Raw genomic sequence first — 18,741 nt, 5'->3', positions numbered from 1 at the left:
CAAAATGAACAATTTTGCTATGACTTTTCCATTTCTTCAAGACAAATTTCATGAACTATTTTAATTTAACTAGCTTTTGTACTGTTTTCTTCACAAAATAGGCAATGCAGTACTTTCTTTAAATGTGCCATACTTTCTCTAGTTAGATCCATACTTGCAAATAGCTACACAGAACTGACATGGTATCTCTTATGGATAATGAATGATTGCTGATTGAAGAACTGTGCAAAGGAGTTTCACACAGCTGTACCAGAGATTGACTTATGCGAGAATGTCTAACTAACACCAATAGCGTGCGGGGTCTTTGAATGACATCCGTGTTAACTGTTTTGCTAAAGGGTGTGAGAGATGTGTGAATACATTTGCACGATGACTTCTGCTGTGCAAAGAAGGTGTTCATAAGGACCAAGTGGATCCCAGTTTCTTTAAGCAGGTCAAAGCAATTGAGAAAAAATGTAATACAGGTTAACAGTGATCATTCAGATGCAATCACATAACATGGAGATTTTTGCACTTAACACTGGTCCATGAAAATTGCAGGATTTATTCATTTTTTTGTCCAAAATACTTCCACATACTGCACAGATAGAATTGTACACATTACATTAGCATGTTACTTCATTATGCTTTCTAAAAAAAACTAAAAACTAAAATACTATTTAAAAGAAAAATACTACAATTTTAATACAGTTTTAACAATTAGTCATTGGCACAACATGGTGTATTTTGAGGACAAACTAAGAATGAGACTGACTGTCACACACAACACTAAGAGAAACAAGGAATGAAATAAGATGTGCTTTTCTATTCTACTTCCTGTTCTCCATTTGAACCACAGTGAAATCAGGTTGATACCTTCAGCTATGTTAGCAGTTTAGAAAAACGAGAGAAGGATCTAGGGACTAACTCATTTCCACCTTTACCACAATAGGTGCCTCTCATTCGTGTTTTATACATCCTCCCTTCCTCGGCCCTCGTCCTCACTGATCTATAAAGAATGATGGGGCGGCAACAATGGAATATTCTATTCAGTGCTAGTTATAGATCAGTGGGAACGAATCCGTAGGACCGAGCATCGAGGATCAAGGAGGGATGTTGAGAGAGGCCCAATGTGTCATGACAAATCATGACTACACCAACCCACTCCTCTCAGTATGGGCCCCCTCTATCTGAAAATGTCACATTTCAATACACAGCACGCACTGCCACTCAAACGATACAGTTTAGTGTGTGTGCGGAACATCTAATACCACCAGGGATCCCACCGAAGAGAATGTATTGCCCAGTTGCTCCAATGCCATCATAGGAGCCAATAATAACAATAATAATAATAAAGAAAAAGTAATCGCACAGGATCAAAGTAGGCCAACTACTGCGACTAGTACATGAGATCGGATGCCCCGGTGCTCAGGTCAGGCTCTTTGGCCTCCTGGAAAGGAAACTGAAACCCAGCGAGGCGTATCAAAAGGATGTTGAGGCCGTGCGTGAGGAAGGTGAGGAAGATAAGCCAGAAAGAGCGGTCATACTGCTCCGTGTAAGTCTTGTAAAGGAAGTTGCCCTCGTTGAAGTTGGCGATGCGTTCAGAGAGGCGATGGAGCTTCACCTCAGCACCAAACAGGATCATGACCAGACAGCTGCAGACACCTATAGAGGTGAGGAGAGAAGAGAGAGGACCGGTCAGACAGAAAGGTCACAGTGACCCAGGCAACTGCAAGAGTGTTAATTGTCAGTATAAGATCAATCATGGTCAGTGATACGTACGGAGAATCCGAAGGATCGTGGAGGAAATGATCTTTTTATAAGTGGGAATTTATTTTTAGAACTCCTTTTGCATTACAATACATCAGTTTTGCATTCGTTCGCAACACTTTTGACTTTGACAAAAGTACTGCGAGGGAACGTAAAACTTATTGCAAGGGAAAGTAGAGGTATTGCAAGAAAACACCAAAGAGGCTCTAAAAATAAACTCCTCTAACCACCTCTAGAAAGATCATTTCCACCATGGTCCTTTGGGGGTTCAGTATACCCCTGAATAATGAACAATTCCTACAGCTGGACAAAAACATAATCTAAATCTACTGCAAGGGCATAAGGACAATGACACAACTACATCAAGTATACAAAAAACAAGAAACATGTAAAGTGAGAGTAATGTTGGGAAATACAATGTATTTATCATTTCTTAGAGCTTATTAGAAGCCCATAAGCATTTTCATTTTTTTACAACAAAAACTTCATACTTCAGGTACAGGTTACAGGTAACTTGTTTTTACTCAGAGGGTTATGTATGGAATTGTAGCCTATCGTTGTATTTGGCACTTACAGCTGATGAAGTTCCACAGGTACAGTCCAAGGGGGCCTTGTAGAGTCTCATAGGGGCTGCCAAAGGCGTTGTACAAAAAGAAGGCCGTGGAGACGCAGGAGAAGAAAATGAGCACACCACAGAAGAAGATCACACTGATGTGGAGATTGGCTGGGATGGCATCCAACAGGTCAGGAAAGACTACAAGGAAGTGGTAAGTTTCATCATCAGTAAGTAACATCATCAGTTTGCCTTGTTTAGACAGGTTAACCTAATAGGTATAGACTACATTTGAGTTGAATGCATTTGTCCTTGTATTTTACCGTTGCCTTGATTGACAGCGGGCCTATCATTGTATTTTTCCTGTTTACATTGTAATGTATGTTGTGTGTGGTGTCTTAAGCTGGACCTTGAATTTCCCCTTGGGGATCAATAAAGTATCTATCTTCTATCATCTATCAGTCTTGTAGCCTACATTGGTACAGCGCAAGCTAGCATTGGGCCTTCAATTTAGGCTGTAGCCTGGCCCTGTATTGACCACTGAGAGAAGCTCACTAAAACAATCTGTATCTTGTTCTCCAGTGTGGCAGTAGAGCCCACTCGACCAGAAATAACAGCCTTTCAATTTGTTCGCCATTCCAGAACTCATTAAGTGAATTCGTTTAGGAAATTTTGCTGTTGTCAGCTAGGCCTACTGTCATTGCATCACTGCAGATAATGCGCGATTGGACTGCGTTCGGTGGGGTGTCATCAAAACAGTGTCTCCCAAGTCACCACAGATTCAATACAACAAGGAACGTTAAGCTCATTCAGTAGTTTAATAAGATAGATAAGCTATTATGCACATGTATCTCAGTAAAGGGACATTCAGCTGTCTTCTTCGTCAGTCAAGGCTTAATTTTACTCTCAGATAATTGTGCTACAGTCATGCGTAACCTGGCCTTACAAGACGGGCAAATTGGCATGGGTAGGTCTAGGCTACAAGCCCAGTCATGGTTAGCGTGACTGTAGCGCGATAGTAAGCCACACTTGTTGTCAGAGCTAACCTAGGTCCGAAAGCACAGCCACCAAATGAAATAGGCTTCAAGACATGCTTCAATATTGGTTCCCCTCTTACGTTTATTATTCAGACTTTGTTAAACAACATTTGCGTTGTAGAACTTTAAATAATACATGTAAATGTAACACAACACGATGGGACCGTAGGCCTATAATTGAATAGCCTTTAATCAGTGACGCATGCATGTAAAATAATTGTACAGTTACAGAAACAAAGTGTGCTCATACTGTAGTTTACTCACATGAAAATCGGAAAGGTCTTCCACCAAGACCACATTGCTTCACGCGTTGCCCGTGAAAAAGTCCGTAGCTCACCATACCAATAAATTTATCCAGCTCAGGACCGGAGGCGTTGACCAACTGCGCGCCTGTTTTACAAAGAACGGTTCCCTTGATCCAAAAGTGTGTACCCATCGCGGCGGCGACTATCAAAACGCAGGCGAAACATAGAAAACCGCCTACTGAAAATATTATTTTCTTTTGCCGATTCGCCATTGCGCTCTCCAAGCCCGGTAAAAGTTCAGGTGAGATCCAGGTGATCACAGCGCATTCTTACGAGCAGATGCGGTCATTTGGCTTCCTGAAAGCGCTGTAAATTGTATTTGAGTATCAGTTAAAGATGTATGAAATTTGGGAATCAAAAGGTAAGCTACCCCTCGATGTGCGTTGTAGCCATTAGATGTCCAGCGTATAAGGTTACCGCGCTCGCCTCGTTTTCGCCCTTTCTCCGTCTCCAAGTAACCACCGGTTTAAATTTCTGAGAGCGTCAGTTGACTGATGGAGTTTCTGGAGCCAGCCGATGCAGTGACCTTAAAGACTGATTGGTTATGTCGCAGGGTGCAGGCACCATTATACATTTCATTCAGCTGCCTCGCCAAAACCAACTCCTGATAGGGGGAAGCCATAAATGTCACCTTCATTTGGTTTAAATAGCCCATAAATTATATGTAATTGCAATGCGACGAGAGGGCCAACAACACTAAACTGTTCAACAACCTAAATTCGCATGTGTAGCTTAATTGAAGGACACGTAACGTTAAATAAATGAAAAGTATATGGCACAGACTGAATTAAATTACTCAATAAAAAAAATGAATATCAGGAAGGGTGTTAGATACAGCAGCGTAATGTAACGCTTGAATGGACTTGGACAGAGCAGCCTTTTAAGTTTGCCATATCAGTTCTTCATTTTGTATTCAAGTGTAAGCAAGTAACGTGCCTTTGACCATCTGTAAACAAGTAATTGTGTCTTTGTGCCTTGAAATCTGTAAAGTATTACATTCAGTCCCTCCATCTTCATAACTCGAATGAAATGAAATGAAACAGGCTACATTTTGCATGCAAAACAAGAGCAAACCTCAGGGGCAATTAGCTTTCCAACAATGCCATGGGGTGCATGAGTCTTTTTTCCCCAAATTGTGGACATTATTGGGTTTGTGTTCAACCACTGGCAGACAATAGAGCCACTTTTGTATTAGAGGTGAAGTACCCAAAAGCTTTAGGCTCTGTGAACCCTGCCTCTGCTGGTGATTTGGATTTTGCCCTGCAGCTCAGATCGGGAATTTGCACATTCAGGCTATCTCTCCTGCTTCCAGTCCACACCTTTTGGTCCAATCACAAACTAGCAAAAGGCCCACTCGGATTGATGCTCTGATTGCTTGAAGGACTATCCAAAAGCGTACAGTCATTTGAACTATATGCCCATTGATCACGCCTCTTGTGCAGGAGAAATAAAGCGCAGACTCCTTAGACTAATGTTCAATCTTAAAAGATTGAGCTTAGTATGGTGGTAGCAAGACCAAGAAAGCTTTATAAGCACAACAGAAGAATCAAATAAGCTGTATTTTAATTCAACAAGATTCGGTAGCCTAATAATGCAAATTACAGCCGCCAGTATGTTTGCATGTTTTGCATGTTTTGTTGATTTGTTTTCTTTTGTAATTCATTTATTTTTCTTCTTTCATTTGTTGATTTGTGGACTTTTACCAAAGATCATCAGGCAGAGGACTGCAAATGTATAGATAAATCTGACCCATTTATGATATGATTCTACTTATTTGATTAATAAGCAATTCAATTAAAAACAAAGTAGCCTATACAGTACATTAACCTAAAATACATTTATTAAATTATAGTCTTTGCTCAAAGAACTAAGAAGTAGACTGTTCATCACCTAAGTGCATCATGACTAAAATGTGTCAATAGTAGCCCAGACCTACAATGCAGTATCATAAGGTTAATCAACAATAATTATAATACTGCTGCAGTATTTTATTATATTTCTATGGATTTGTACTTCTATTTACAATATGATAATCTTATACAATAAATTACAATATCTCTGAGTAAACGCACCAAAAAGTATAAAAAGAGAGACAGTACAGTAGAACACGCTAAAGCGCACTTTGCTTGCACACAAAGATGAAAAAGACAAACTCAGTCTGCACCTGCCTGTGAAGGCAGTCTCTGTACAATAGCCCTAGTTGTGTGTGAAAACAGGAAGTTGTTTTTTTCTAGATACCAATCCTAGTTCTGTGGTCAGTCGGACTCTATTATTGACCGTACATGGTCTTTCCACCATTTTGGACAGGTTTCTACTGGTTTCATGATGTCTCACAGTCACGTTGCACTGATTTTGTCTCCTTCTGTCTGCTTTTCTTATTTCCCGTGGTGTCCGTCACACCCTCTCTCTCACGTACACATACGCATGCACTCCTTCCTTTGCTCTCTCTCTCTCTCTCTCTCTCTCTCTCTCTCTCTCTCTCTCTCTCTCTCTCTCTATCTATCTATCTATCTCACACACACATGAACACACACACACACTTATACTGTATCATTCATTTCTCTTTTTTACCCGCTCATTATACATTCGTTATGGCCAGGGTCCATGGTCAGGGAGAGGGTTAGAGTTGTAGGGTTATGTAAAAGCACAAAGCCACAAACCACAAACCCTTTCTTACAGACGTAATATGCTATCATCCTCTCTTTTAGTCCCACTGTCACTTCCTCTCTTCTCTCTCTCTCTCTCCCCCCCTCTCTTCCTCTCTCTCTCTCTCTCTCTCTCTCTCTCTGTCTCTCTCTTTCTCTCTCTCTCTCATGGTTCCGTCGCTAGCTTCTGCTCTAGTTCAGGGCCAGGCGCCGTCTCTTTGTCCACGGCACGGCCCCTCATGCTGGAGAGCACCCCGGTGACCTTTAACCTGACCGAGCTGGACAGGTAGAAGTAGAGGATGGGGTCGAAGCACAGGTGCAGGATGGCCAGCAGGAGCGTGGACTCCTTGGCGAGGAAGAGCGAGCGGTGGAGCTCGCAGTCGCCGATGATGTTGGTCTGGGTGAAGGTGTAGGGCATGCGCACGGCGTGGTACGGCACGAAGCACAGCACGTAGGCCCCGGTCACCGTGGCGATGCTGACGGTGGCCTGGCGCGCGCTGGCGCGTTCCGCCGGCTCGGCGTGGCGCCGCCCCCACAGCTGCTTCAGCACCAGGCCGTTGGAGAGCAGCAGCGCGGCCGAGGCGTTGAGGAAGATGGCCATGCCCAGGAAGACGGACAGCACGTGCCAGTGCTTCCCGAACTGGGTCTTGAGCTCGGCGCAGCCGAAGGGCGCCGCGGGGAGCTCCTCCTCGATGGGGATGACCATGTTGGGCACGTTGATGAAGAGCACCAGGAGCCAGACCACGGCGGACATGACGCCGGCGAAGCACGGCTCCTGCAGGTGGAGCAGGCGCGAGCTCTGGGTGATCTGCAGGTAGCGGTTCATGCTCACGAAGGCCAGGAAGGTGATGGACGCGTACATGTTGATGTAGATGAGCACGCTGCTGCACTGGCACTGGAAGACGCTGAAGGGGACCGAGTCCACGCCCAGGTCCTTGGCGATCTTGAACGGCAGCGCGAGCATCAGGAGGAAGTCGGAGGTCAGCAGGTTGATGAGGTAGACGCTCATGCACTTTTTGGTGGCGCGGCCGCGGACGAAGGCCCAGAGGGACACCAGACACCCAGCCATCCCCACCAGGAAGATGACGATGTACATGGCTGCGAAGGGCTCCATGTTGTCATTGACCACACAGCTGGAGTTGAAGGAGGACGCCATTGCTGATTGGTGAAGTGAAGGTGAGTATAGCTCAAAACCTATAGAAGCAAGAACATGAGTTCATATCAGTGGCACAAGAACCTGAGGATCAATTTGCCTTTTTACTGCATTTTTCGCAACTGTATAGCCTCCCATATCTCACACAAAGGCAGATAGTATACTGTAAGTGATGGTCAAACTGAAGCATCTCATTAAATTCATTTGTTTAAGAATTATTGCCTCATTCAAATCCCCCTTTAATTAAATGTCCATTGCCCTTAAATCAGGTGCTTTAATTGTGCCTTACAAATGCACTCTAACAACATTGGCCTAAAATGATACTTAGAAAGATTCCTTAGAAATCCCCACATCAATACAAATGACCCCAAATCTCCAAAATACCTCAGCTCCTGATGACTAAGCTGAGGTTGACTGACATACGGTACGTTGGTGTCGGTGTCTGTGTCTGCACGTCACTGGGCCTCTCCGCAGACACATTACATGAGCATGTCAGGAAGTGGTGAACCGTTTCGTGCACAAGTTTCTAGTTTTCCCCTCATGCATCGCAGTCCCTTTGAAGATGAATCACTCTGCCCACGACAAAAAGTTTGAAAACAGGACTTTAACTTGGGATTTTAAATCTAGTTCATCAATGCAGTATCAATTCCAACAAACTTCTGCACCTCCTTTGATGTTGGAAGACTTGAAAACACTTGAAAATAGTCTTATCTACATGGAAAGCTAGGTGTCCATGAGTAACTCAATGCACGATTTTGTTCCTGATCACACAATAAACCCCTTACATGGCACTGGTAAAACCAACAGGAAGAGATGCAAATATAGAGCCTGACAAACTGCATCGGTCTGGTATCAGTGCACCTCCAGTGTGGCTGAGTCAAACTTAAATTAAACTCTGTTAAATAAAATAGGCTCAGTTTGTCTGGGAAGCCAAGCTGATTATCGCTATTAATATTTAGATAGCACCACAAAATCACCAACATATAGATAGAATTAGACATTCATGGTTTGAAAAAAGGAACGTGTCTAGTTCAAGTTGACATGTGCTACAGGAGATAAGGCATGTTCCAAGAGACAACTCACCGCATGTACCGCTGAGCAAGACGGCCACAAACTGACGTGCAAATCGGCCACGCGACTAGGAGTCCGAATCGGCTCTAGAGCCCAGCCATGACTCTTCTGTGGCAGAGCGACGACTAGAAAAAAGCAACAAAAAGAGAGAAAGCAAACCAAGAAGTGCTAGAGAGAACCAAGTCCCTCCTCTATACTGTGGACAGCAGTGTAGTGACGTTACGGAAACCAAAGTTTCCAGATTCTGTGTCAGACTAGCAACCACAAGAAAACAGCAAAAAAAAAAAAAACACCTCCCCTTTCAAATGTCTGTGGCCAAACTCTGTCTTATCAGTTCCTGCTTTCGGAGAGCACGCTCTCATTTCCTTCGTCTAGTCTTGTTTCATGGAGGTTGATGAAGCTGAAGAGTTTTACACCAGTCCTTCCTCCTCTGTAGAACATACAGTAGACACAAATATAACCCAAACCTTGTGTACCCCCCCCCCCCCCCCCCCCCCTCTCCCCCCAGCTGAGGAGCTCCGTGCTTCCCCTCTTTTGTGGGTGTTTGGGATGATGCACTTCAGCCAACTTCAACCTTTTGTGGTTTGCTCTCCCCTAAATGAGTTTAGTCTGTTGGTCTCACCGATAACGCAGTGTTGACTGCGACTCACTACATTTCTAAATGCGTGGGCACTGCCGGTAATAGATGACACTACATCTAAATTCCCCATGCTCTAAAAAGCTTAAATATCATCACAGAATCTGTGTGTGAGTTTGTAATAGTTCCACCAAGGATGTCTAAGGACAGATGTGTACCGTCTGATTGCTGTGTATAAGTAAAGTATAAGAAGAGGAAGCAAGATTACTATCTGTTTCTCAGTATTTTTTTAACAGTATTGTGTACCCCCCCCCCCCCCCCCCCCAACCAAAAAAAAATCTATATAAATATTATTTAGAATAAAAAATTAAATAATTCTGTACTTCAGCTGTACTTTCAGTTGAGTTCTTTGATAGTTACAGTTGTCATAACACACATGACAGAACTATAGTGGTTTACAGCTTTTGGGCTCTGGAGTTTTGAAGTTTGATTGCAATCCACACTCAGTCACTATACACAGCAGCTCCATATCTATATTTAAAAGCGTATGTGAACATGACGTTTCAGACGAACTCATGAGGATGCATTTGAGGAAGTTCACTTGTTGGGCTGCATGGCCTGAATGATGGTCGCCGCGTTTAGCGGCTTCAGGCTCTCTCTTCTCATGGAGAGCCGGCGCACCTCGGTGACGCTTGACGACGGCCCCTGGGCCTCCTTTTTTAGGCCCAGCTGGGCTCTGAAGGCCTTGCAGAAGATGAAGTAGATGAAGGGGTCCAGACAGGCGTTGCAGACGGACAGCAACACCGTGGCCTCTTTGAGCGTGAAGAAGGCGTGGGCCCAGGTGAAGCACGTCAGCTTCTGCTTCAGGAAGGCGTAGGGCAGCCGCACCAGGTGGTACGGCACGAAGCACACGCAGAACATGCTCACCAGGATCAGCATGTTCCGCTTGGCCTTGGCCAGCTTCCGGCAGCCGCTCTTGGACTGCGGGGACTTCTGGGCCTGCCTCAGCCGCCGCGTGGTGCCGTGGTACAGGAACACCAGGGAGACCAGCACGAAAAAGAAAATGGCCGCCGATGTGGTGTGCACGGCCTTGTAGAGCTGGCTGACCCTCTGGCTGTGCAGGGACTCACAGCCAACGCTGTGGGGAGAGAAGGTGATGTTGTCCCTGGAGGAGATGAGGGAGATCACCATGTACAAGAGGGCCGCTCCTCCCAGGAAGGTCCAGGTTACTATGGAGATGATTCGTGCAGCGCGTGGTGTTTGTAAGATGTTGTTCTCCAGTGGCCGGACAATCTTCAGGTACCTGTTTGAAGAGGAGGAATACGGGCAATGGTTAATCACCCTGATAGTTAAAAAATAGCACACAGATATACAGGTCAGGATGTCTTAGGTTCATAAGACTCTTTTAGGTCTACCGTCATCAGTGTTGGAGCTGAGTCACTAAACATCAAGTCAGCCCACTCTCGAGTCCCCGGTGTTTGAGTCCGAGTCAAGCTCAAGTCATAAAAAAAAATCCCTTTTGATCAGAGTCGAGTCTGACGCAAATGACACAGCTGTGACCTTTTCTGCCGGTTTAAGTAAATGGTTGGCACATATATGTGGTAGGACCTTTACTTTCTGAAGCTGGACTTTTCCACTCTGCATATGCAGGTCTAAAACTGAGAAACTTGTAGTGCAATCACAATTGCAATATGAACCACTGCATTTATCTAATTGCAACGGCTACAATATTTCATGTACAGTCAATGTATTCACAAATAATTTTTAAATCCATCCTCCTTGACTGATCATCTTCTGATTGGTGAGCATGCATAGTACTTGAGAAGCACAGCATTTCTGGTTGGTGAGCTTCACAGTCAATCTGGGGTGTGTTTCAATCGCAATCTTTGGAATTAGAACCTTCAGTTGGGTTCTTTATTTAGTAACCAGTTATGTCTGACTAGCCTGGCATGCAAGATTAATGGTGACTAGCGGTCACTAGACTAGTATCTCATTCACAAAGTGAAGAGAGTGGTCACCCGATTGGGAATAGCTTACAACAACATGTTGACAGGCATAAACATAGGCCCATTTGCAACCTCTCTCCTCGATCCTCAATCCTCCAGGCTCGTTCCCACTGATCTAACACTGGATAGACTATCCCACTGTTGCCGCCCCATAATTCTTTATCTATATCAATGGGAACGAGGACCAAGGAAGGAAGGGAGGATAGATAAAAAGACGAATGAGAGAGGCCCATAGTGTTAACAATCGGACAGAGATTCCATATGTTACTTCCTACTCTGCTAACTTTACAAACTCATAAACGACAGCTTTGGTAGCCAGGAAACAATAACCCCTTTCTGTTTCAAATCTTTAGCGTCATCCCCTCTCGCTGCTGATTGGGCAGATAGTCTGCCGACTTGGGGAAACGCTAGTGAACTGTCGTGTTCCAGACTAGTGTCCCCTGAAAGGAGATTTAGTGGTGGGCGTGGCCAGGTTAATCTGTCCGGCTGTCATCATTCCTTTCCTGAAAAAGTTGTTTACAAAATTATTTTGATCTACACACTTTATGTTGGACCAGCAAGCAAGCTGTCCTGCTTCTCCTTTTAAATGACATGGCCATGTCAGCAGTTGGGTTCATTATTCAGCAACCGGCTATGCCTGACTGCCATTGTTCCTTTCTTGACAAATTAGTTTGAAAAACAATATCATGTCATCAAGTTCTGCTTCTTCTTTTAATTCACATGGCCATGTCAGCAGTTGGGCTCAGCAACCAGCTATCTGTTAATCTGACTGAAAACCATGTGTACAGTATATAAATGATCAATTATGCTGTGGTGTGCTGTACTTATAGTACTGTAGTGAAAATGCAAACACATCTGCCTGACATTGACACTGTAAACTACAGCAATGTACTGTGCACAGACTGGTGTACACTATAGGTAAGAGGCAGCCTGGAAATACCCATACGAACCTTTGACAAATCAAGGTCTCCATACAGTATATGCTACCAGGGCTAGGTAAGAGGAAGTGATAAATGTTGACAGTGGACCTCCTATCCAGCATTACAATTGGAACTTGCATAATTACACAGAAAAGGAAATGGCAGTCCCTTAAATGCCAATTGCTAACAAAAAAACCTCTGAAATATGCTTATGTATACCAGTGCTGACCACTTCCCTGTCTTCACTCTCAATCCATAATTCCTCTTTTACCTTCAGTTTCAGTGACTTGAAAATGAGTAAGGAAAAGGGAAAAGATGAAAAAAGTAAAGAAGAACAAAAAATAAAAGTAAAACAAATAATAATAATGATTTCAAAAAAGAACTAGAAATGCAATTCCAAGGAATTACCAGTGCATGAAAATGCAAAAATAGATAGATAATGTAGATATGGTTACTAAGGTGTAGCTAGGGTAAACATGGTGGTTGCATAGTTTACAGAGAGTTGATAGTGTGAAGGTAGACAGTTTAAAGCTGAAACATTTTGATTTGCTGATTTCTATTCATGTTAAAATGTTAACTATTGTAACAATGATAACCAGGTTGATAGGTTAACTTAGCTACTGATTTCATGCAGTAATGGTAAAAATGTTAACTATGCTAACTATGCTCACAGTGTTAACCAGGTTGATTAGCTAACTTAGCTAATGATTTCTAGCAGTTATGCTAAAAATGCTAACTATGCTAGCAATGCTAACTATGGTAACAATGCTAACTTAAACTAACAATGCTAAACAGGTTGATTAGCTAACTTAACTGATGATTTCTAGCAATAATGCTAAAAATGCTAACTATGCTAACAAAGCTAAAATTGCTAACAATGCTAACCAGGTTGATTAGCTAACTTAGTTAGATGTTTTTTTGCAGTTATGCTAAAAATGCTAACTATGCTAACAATGTTAACTATGCTAACCATGCTAACTAGCTAACTTGCTAGTGAGGACTTTTATTTTGAAACATTTGTTGCTAGGGTATCCATGGTGGCCACTATCAGGAAGCAAGAAGTTACTGCAGCATAATCATGTTGGTTGCTATGGAAACGGTCATAAATGCTTAATTTTAATGGTTGGTATGTTGGTTGCTAGGTACATGGAGGTTTCATGTAGTTGAATGGAAGCATAGTTGATGATAACTGACAGTTGGAATCGTTGAACAGTTCAATAGATGAGCAGTTTCAATGGTTAAATGATTTAATAGTGTATTATTGCGGTGAGGACTTTTATTTTGAAACAGTTGTGGGCAGAGGAAACAGTTAACAGGATATGTAGTCTTCTGAGAGACTGTATGCTTAAAGCCAGAGAAATTGACAGTTGGCTGCAGGTGGCTGACCAGCTGGCGTAAGATTCTAATTGCTGCCATGATGTCATAATGAGCAATGTTAAGTCTATGGGGGAAATTGTAATAGTTTTTAACTAATAGTTTAAAAAGTATAAAAGTTACAATGTTGAAAAATTCATAGCACGGGTGTCCTAAGCAAGACCTACGTTACAAAGTTTGAATGAAGTTTCTACGTCAAACGGTTGAAGCTGCATTAAATACGTTAGAAGAAGAATAATAAGAAGCCTAGGAAGAACAGTACAGTGCATTTTCATGCACTGTAATAATAAAGAAGTTATTTAATGATGCAGTTATCATTCTAAGGTAAAAGGTAAAAGGTAAAACATGACTGCCAGAGTTTCCAAAAACCCATTACAGTTGCATTTATCGTGATACTCTGATCATGTCCCATAGCAGCTACATTTGATAAGGCTATGAGTATATCTCAGAACAGGTTTACGGAGAACAAAGTCTAGAAACTTTAACTATAGGAACCGCTAACCCAAACACACCCCTTCTATGGGTGCCCAGGCCATAGTTTATGCAGTGAGACATGGAGTCTAAAGGTGTGCCAGACTTACCACCTGACTATAACTGACACTTGACAACAGCACTCACTGATGCACTTATTCTTATTGCACTCTACCTTTCCTAAAATCTTCCTAGAATTGTTGTCAGAATTGCTTGAAAAAGCACAAACTGTTTACAATGTTTTAAGTCGCTTTGGCTAAAAAGTGTCAGCCCAATGTGATTCAATGTAATGTAAAGGAAGGCATCATGTGCGTCATATGCAGCTTGCCCTTCTTGTTGCATTTGCATTGAGGCCACAGCAAGAGAACCACACAGAACAACAAAAATGCACACGGTGTCCTTATTGCTCTTATCGCTGAAAAATCAAACCAACATGGCCTATTTCAAATTAAATGACTTTAACTATAGAAACAGCTAACCCAAACACACCCCTTCTATGGGTGCCCAGGCCATAGTTTATGCAGTGAGACATGGAGTCTAGAAAGGTGTCCCAGACTTACCACCTGACTACCACCTGACACTTGACAACAGCACTCACTGATGCACTTATTCTTATTGCACTCTACCTTTCCTAAAATCTTCCTAGAATTGTTGGGAGAATTGCTTGAAAAAGCATAAGCTGTTTACAACAACAAAAGTCGCTTCGGCTAAAAAGCGTCAGCCCAATGTGATTTAATTAAGCAATAAGCCCCTAGAGGCCGTGCTTTTGTCGTGTCAAAATGTGGGTATTCAAAAGTCCAATAATGCAAACTTGCAAGATGAAAGAATACTGAAGATTGTGTTTATTCCTCCCAGAGCCACGGTTCATGAAGTATGCTCGGACAGTACAAAATGTCACTTTGCTTTTATACCTGGTGAAACTACTGTAACATATCTGTGGTCACCCAAAGTAGCAGACAGTTGCACATCTTCCTTCCAAACTAGGTGAAGGCTAGTTTTTACTTAGGTCTACATTTCTGAGAGGCGCCTGTGCGTCTCACATGTTCTGGACCCATGAAGTCTGACTAACTATGAATAACCAGCTGTCTCAGTCATCAATACTTACAGTAGGTCAGTGCCCAGCACTCATGTATATTTTGTTCTATGGGAAATATACTACACTTTATACTGTATAATCAAACAGTTTGATTATACAGTATAAAGCACGGCCTATCGGGGCTTATTGCTTAAGTAAAGGAAGGCATCATGTGCGTCATATACAGCTTGCCCTTCTTGTTGCATTTGCATTGAGGCCACAGCAAGAGAACCACACAGAACAACAAAAATGCACACGGTGTCCTTATTGCTCTTATCGCTGAAAATCAAACAAACATGGCCTATTTCAAATGAAATTACTTAGAAACAGCTTACTCATGTCCAGCCCGAATTGTCACACATCAACCGACTTCATTGGACATTTTGCATCAGTCATTCTTTGACAGTGTTAAACCACAGACCAAAACCTTTAGAACATGTTACGCATCATGTTGAGCTGTGGATGTTGACTTTATACCCAAAACATCATGTTCAGGTCAAGTCAGGGCAGGTTTTCACATTTTACCTGAATTTGCGTGCCCATTTTGCCCAAGTCTTAAAGGCCAGTTTATAATTTATACCTTAAAGTAGTGTATTACAGTGCAGCATGTAGATAGTACACATAAAGGTGAAGTTCACCCCGAATGCCTTGCTGTTCTTTACCTGTTGGCAGCAATGTACTCCATGAAGATGATGCTGGCATACATGTTCAGATAGAAGGCCGAGGCTCCAAAACTGCAGTAGATTTGACGCATGGCAGGCGTCGCCACAACGTAGTTGGCTATACGCAGAGGCAGACACAGGCTGAGAAATAGGTCAGATATGACCAGATTTTGAAGGTAAATGGTGACTGTGGTGGTGTTGCGTTGAGAGCGGCAGAAGTAGACTTTCAGGGTAAATCCGTTCAGCACGAGGCTTATCAGGAACACCAGCGCATAGCCAAAGATGAAGAAGGGGTAGGCCAGTACTTGGGCACTTGTGTTGTTACACAACGACCCATTGGTTGTAGAATTGCTTGAGTTGAAGTTGAACGCAGGAGTAGTCATTGCCTCTGAGCTGGTCATCTGCCGAGGATCAGAAGCGATGCAAGCATGAGCAAACTTTTAACAACAGTAACTGGTACCATCATCCACACCCTCTTTGAAAAATGTGCATTCTAAAATAAATTATTTTAAATTTTCTGAAATTTTCAACTGTGATAGTTTTGGGTCTTTCAAGATCGGTCTAAGACTTATCTGTTCAGTTTATTCTTAATTAATTCATTTGTGTGGTTCTTATGAGTATTGAGTTGAGATTTCATTGATTTTATATTGACATTATTGTTATTATTACTATAACTTTTACTATTACTATAACTGTTGTATTGTTATTTTTTGTATGTCACTTTGACAAAAGCATCTGTAAAATTCCATAAATATAAACATAAACACAAACATAAACTTTGGAGAATATATTACATTTGTAATATACGTTTCAACATTTGTGAAATCAAAAAATGTCATGTAAAATCCAACTCGACAAGTTCTTGGAACAGAAACTCAACATAATTACGTAACCATAAATACATGTCACCCATGTTCACGGGTGACAAGCAAAACTCTGCCACTAACAACGCACTTAAGTTAAAAAGGTCTTGTTTTTCCCAGTAGTGTACAATAAGGACCTTTAATAGCACTCCCTAGTGAGATGATTTCCTCTCTTTGAGTTCGCCACATCCTTTCCCAAGCAATTTTGTCCGGTCAACAGTTCTCATATAGGCTACTGCCTGATGTTGTTTTGCGTTGTGTGGGTCAATAAACCATACAAAACCATTTGCATAGGCCACTGAAAAATAATGAATCAAGCAATAATGTATTCTAGATTATGGACGGGCGTTCCACAGGGATGTATCCCGGGCCATTGCTATTTATAAAGTTGATGAACTTTATCCCCAGCATAAATAGCAGAATAACAGAGCGGGACACACAGGAGAAAATGGTCTCATATGTGAATATGAGTAAAACTGTGTGCTCCAGATAGACCCAATGTTTTATAAAAACAGATGTTTACTGATGCATTTATGACATGTATGGAATTTATGGAATTTAAATGGAATCATGTTACCCTGACCAAATTCATTGCATATTTAGTATGCTTTGTTTTGTTTTGTTTTGTTGCATTCAGTCTTAAGGTCTGAAATTCTCAGATATTTATTTTGATTTCTCTCAGATCTCAGATCTCAGATTTTTTTTAACTCGACTGTAGCGCAAGTCAGTTTGACCAAACTGCAACCCGATTATGTAACTGTGTTTGTTATCGACAGTAAAAACAAATCAGTTTGGTTTCTCTTGCATGCCTGGACTTGTTTACGTTTTCCCATCTTATTTTTTGTAGCCACTCGTATGACTTAAAAAGAGGAATATTCTGTTTGCCATGCACTTTCAATCACACTTCATACAGAAGGCTACAGAAACTCCAGAACACACACCTCTTTTTACAGTTATCTACATGAGGGACTAAGTGAAAATGTTTGCTTGTTACTCACCCTTCTCACCTCTAAGTTGCCAAAGAATCCTCAAAGTATTCCACTCTCTGTCTTTCTGTCTGAACTTATACAAGAGTTCTGATGTACAAGGAAGAGCTCATGTGGGTATAAGCAAGTTGTGGTGTGTTGGTGAGAAGTTATGAAGGTGACAGAAGTGCAGGGTGGGGAGGAGAGAGAGACAGAGAGAGGGAGAGAGAGAGAGAGAGAGAGAGAGAGAGAGAGAGAGAGAGAAAGAGAGAGAGGGGGGAGAGAGCAAGGGGAAGTGGTTTAGCTGCTAATATAAAAACCCATGTCTGAGATGCTTGCAACCTCATCAAGTGGTTTTGTTTGGACATACAACATAAACAATATCAAGCAATATGATAATGAGTTCAAAGGATTCTCTGATGCACATCCTCCGGGAATCTCCTTATCGCATGTGCAAAGCATGCTGCCTTTGATGTTTTTTGATGTTTTTGATGTGCATTTATAAATGAATAAGCACATATTCAATTTGTTGATTTGTTTATTTGGCTTTTTAAATGACATGGAAATGCAATACTTTAATAGTAGTGCACAGTAAGACTGAACAGTCTGCTGTGGAATGTAGAAGAACTGGAAAGGTGATCTTGTTAGTTCCTGATATACTGAGTAAGAATTTCCCCCTGCACGGTGCATTTTTGTCTATGCAAATATATCATTGTACGATCTATTGCAGAACTAGCCGTAGGCTTCTAGGCTTGTGAATAACCCTGTTGTATTGATGACTGTAGTGAAATTACTTTTATTGAGTTGCTGCGACACACTTCCTCCTGCTGGTTTTATGATGGTACTGCGTATATTTGTTGAACAACATCTGAAGGGGAAGGGGGAAGGGAAACACACACAACAACAATAACAACAACAACAACAACAACAAACAAACACTAACACAAACAAGCGTATTGACAAGATCTAATCAGTCAGACTAGATTTGATTTACATGGCAACATGCATATTTATGTTTTAGAAAAGGATCCAAAAGTTTAATTATTGTAAAATGAAGTTATTATAGATAATTATATCTACACATTGTGACTCCACAAAATATAGGCTATGTCTTTTTGATTTTCATAAAAGGCAACATTGCATTCACCCACGGTCTTCTTAAGGCCTGAAAAAGACCCTGGGGGTTTGAAACATTGCCCTGTGCAGACCTTCTTTTCTTTTTAACTTGTACCACTTGTCTGGTACCTGATAAGCCATTCATGCACATGTTGTAACTGTTTCTTATCATAAACACAGTTTAAGCACCGGATGACTT

The 18,741-nt window shown here is 41.9% G+C and overlaps 3 protein-coding genes across 4 annotated transcripts; all 3 read right to left on the bottom strand.

Moving 5' to 3' along the window:
* Nucleotides 1-524: 524 nt before the first annotated feature.
* clrn1 (clarin 1) lies at nt 525-5,143 on the bottom strand. The gene is made up of 3 exons (XM_062552855.1): nt 3,604-5,143; nt 2,324-2,503; nt 525-1,644 (listed from the first exon to the last, which is right to left on the bottom strand). The coding sequence occupies exons 1-3, from the start codon at nt 3,854-3,856 to the stop codon at nt 1,379-1,381; spliced, it is 699 nt and encodes a 232-aa protein (XP_062408839.1). The 5' UTR covers nt 3,857-5,143; the 3' UTR covers nt 525-1,378.
* A 95-nt stretch (nt 5,144-5,238) lies between these two features.
* On the bottom strand, nt 5,239-8,968 carry gpr171 (G protein-coupled receptor 171). The gene is made up of 3 exons (XM_062552854.1): nt 8,526-8,968; nt 7,827-8,014; nt 5,239-7,483 (listed from the first exon to the last, which is right to left on the bottom strand). Exon 3 carries the CDS (start codon nt 7,443-7,445, stop codon nt 6,456-6,458), a length of 990 nt encoding a protein of 329 aa, XP_062408838.1. The 5' UTR covers nt 7,446-7,483; nt 7,827-8,014; nt 8,526-8,968; the 3' UTR covers nt 5,239-6,455.
* A 535-nt stretch (nt 8,969-9,503) lies between these two features.
* LOC134099807 (P2Y purinoceptor 14-like) lies at nt 9,504-17,588 on the bottom strand. 2 transcript variants are annotated; one of them, XM_062552812.1, is made up of 3 exons: nt 17,469-17,588; nt 15,599-15,999; nt 9,504-10,393 (listed from the first exon to the last, which is right to left on the bottom strand). In XM_062552812.1, exons 2-3 carry the CDS (start codon nt 15,997-15,999, stop codon nt 9,688-9,690), a joined length of 1,107 nt encoding a protein of 368 aa, XP_062408796.1. In that variant the 5' UTR covers nt 17,469-17,588; the 3' UTR covers nt 9,504-9,687. The 2 variants fall into 2 exon arrangements, with proteins under 2 accessions (XP_062408796.1, XP_062408794.1); XM_062552810.1 differs by having other exon boundaries at nt 17,460-17,581.
* Between the last annotated feature and the right edge of the window lie 1,153 nt (nt 17,589-18,741).

Source organism: Sardina pilchardus, chromosome 13, assembly GCF_963854185.1.
Source record: "Sardina pilchardus chromosome 13, fSarPil1.1, whole genome shotgun sequence".
NCBI classification, from domain to species: domain Eukaryota; kingdom Metazoa; phylum Chordata; class Actinopteri; order Clupeiformes; family Clupeidae; genus Sardina; species Sardina pilchardus.
The sequence above is the reverse complement of the archived record's forward strand: the minus strand, read 5'-3'. Positions and strand labels throughout refer to the sequence as shown.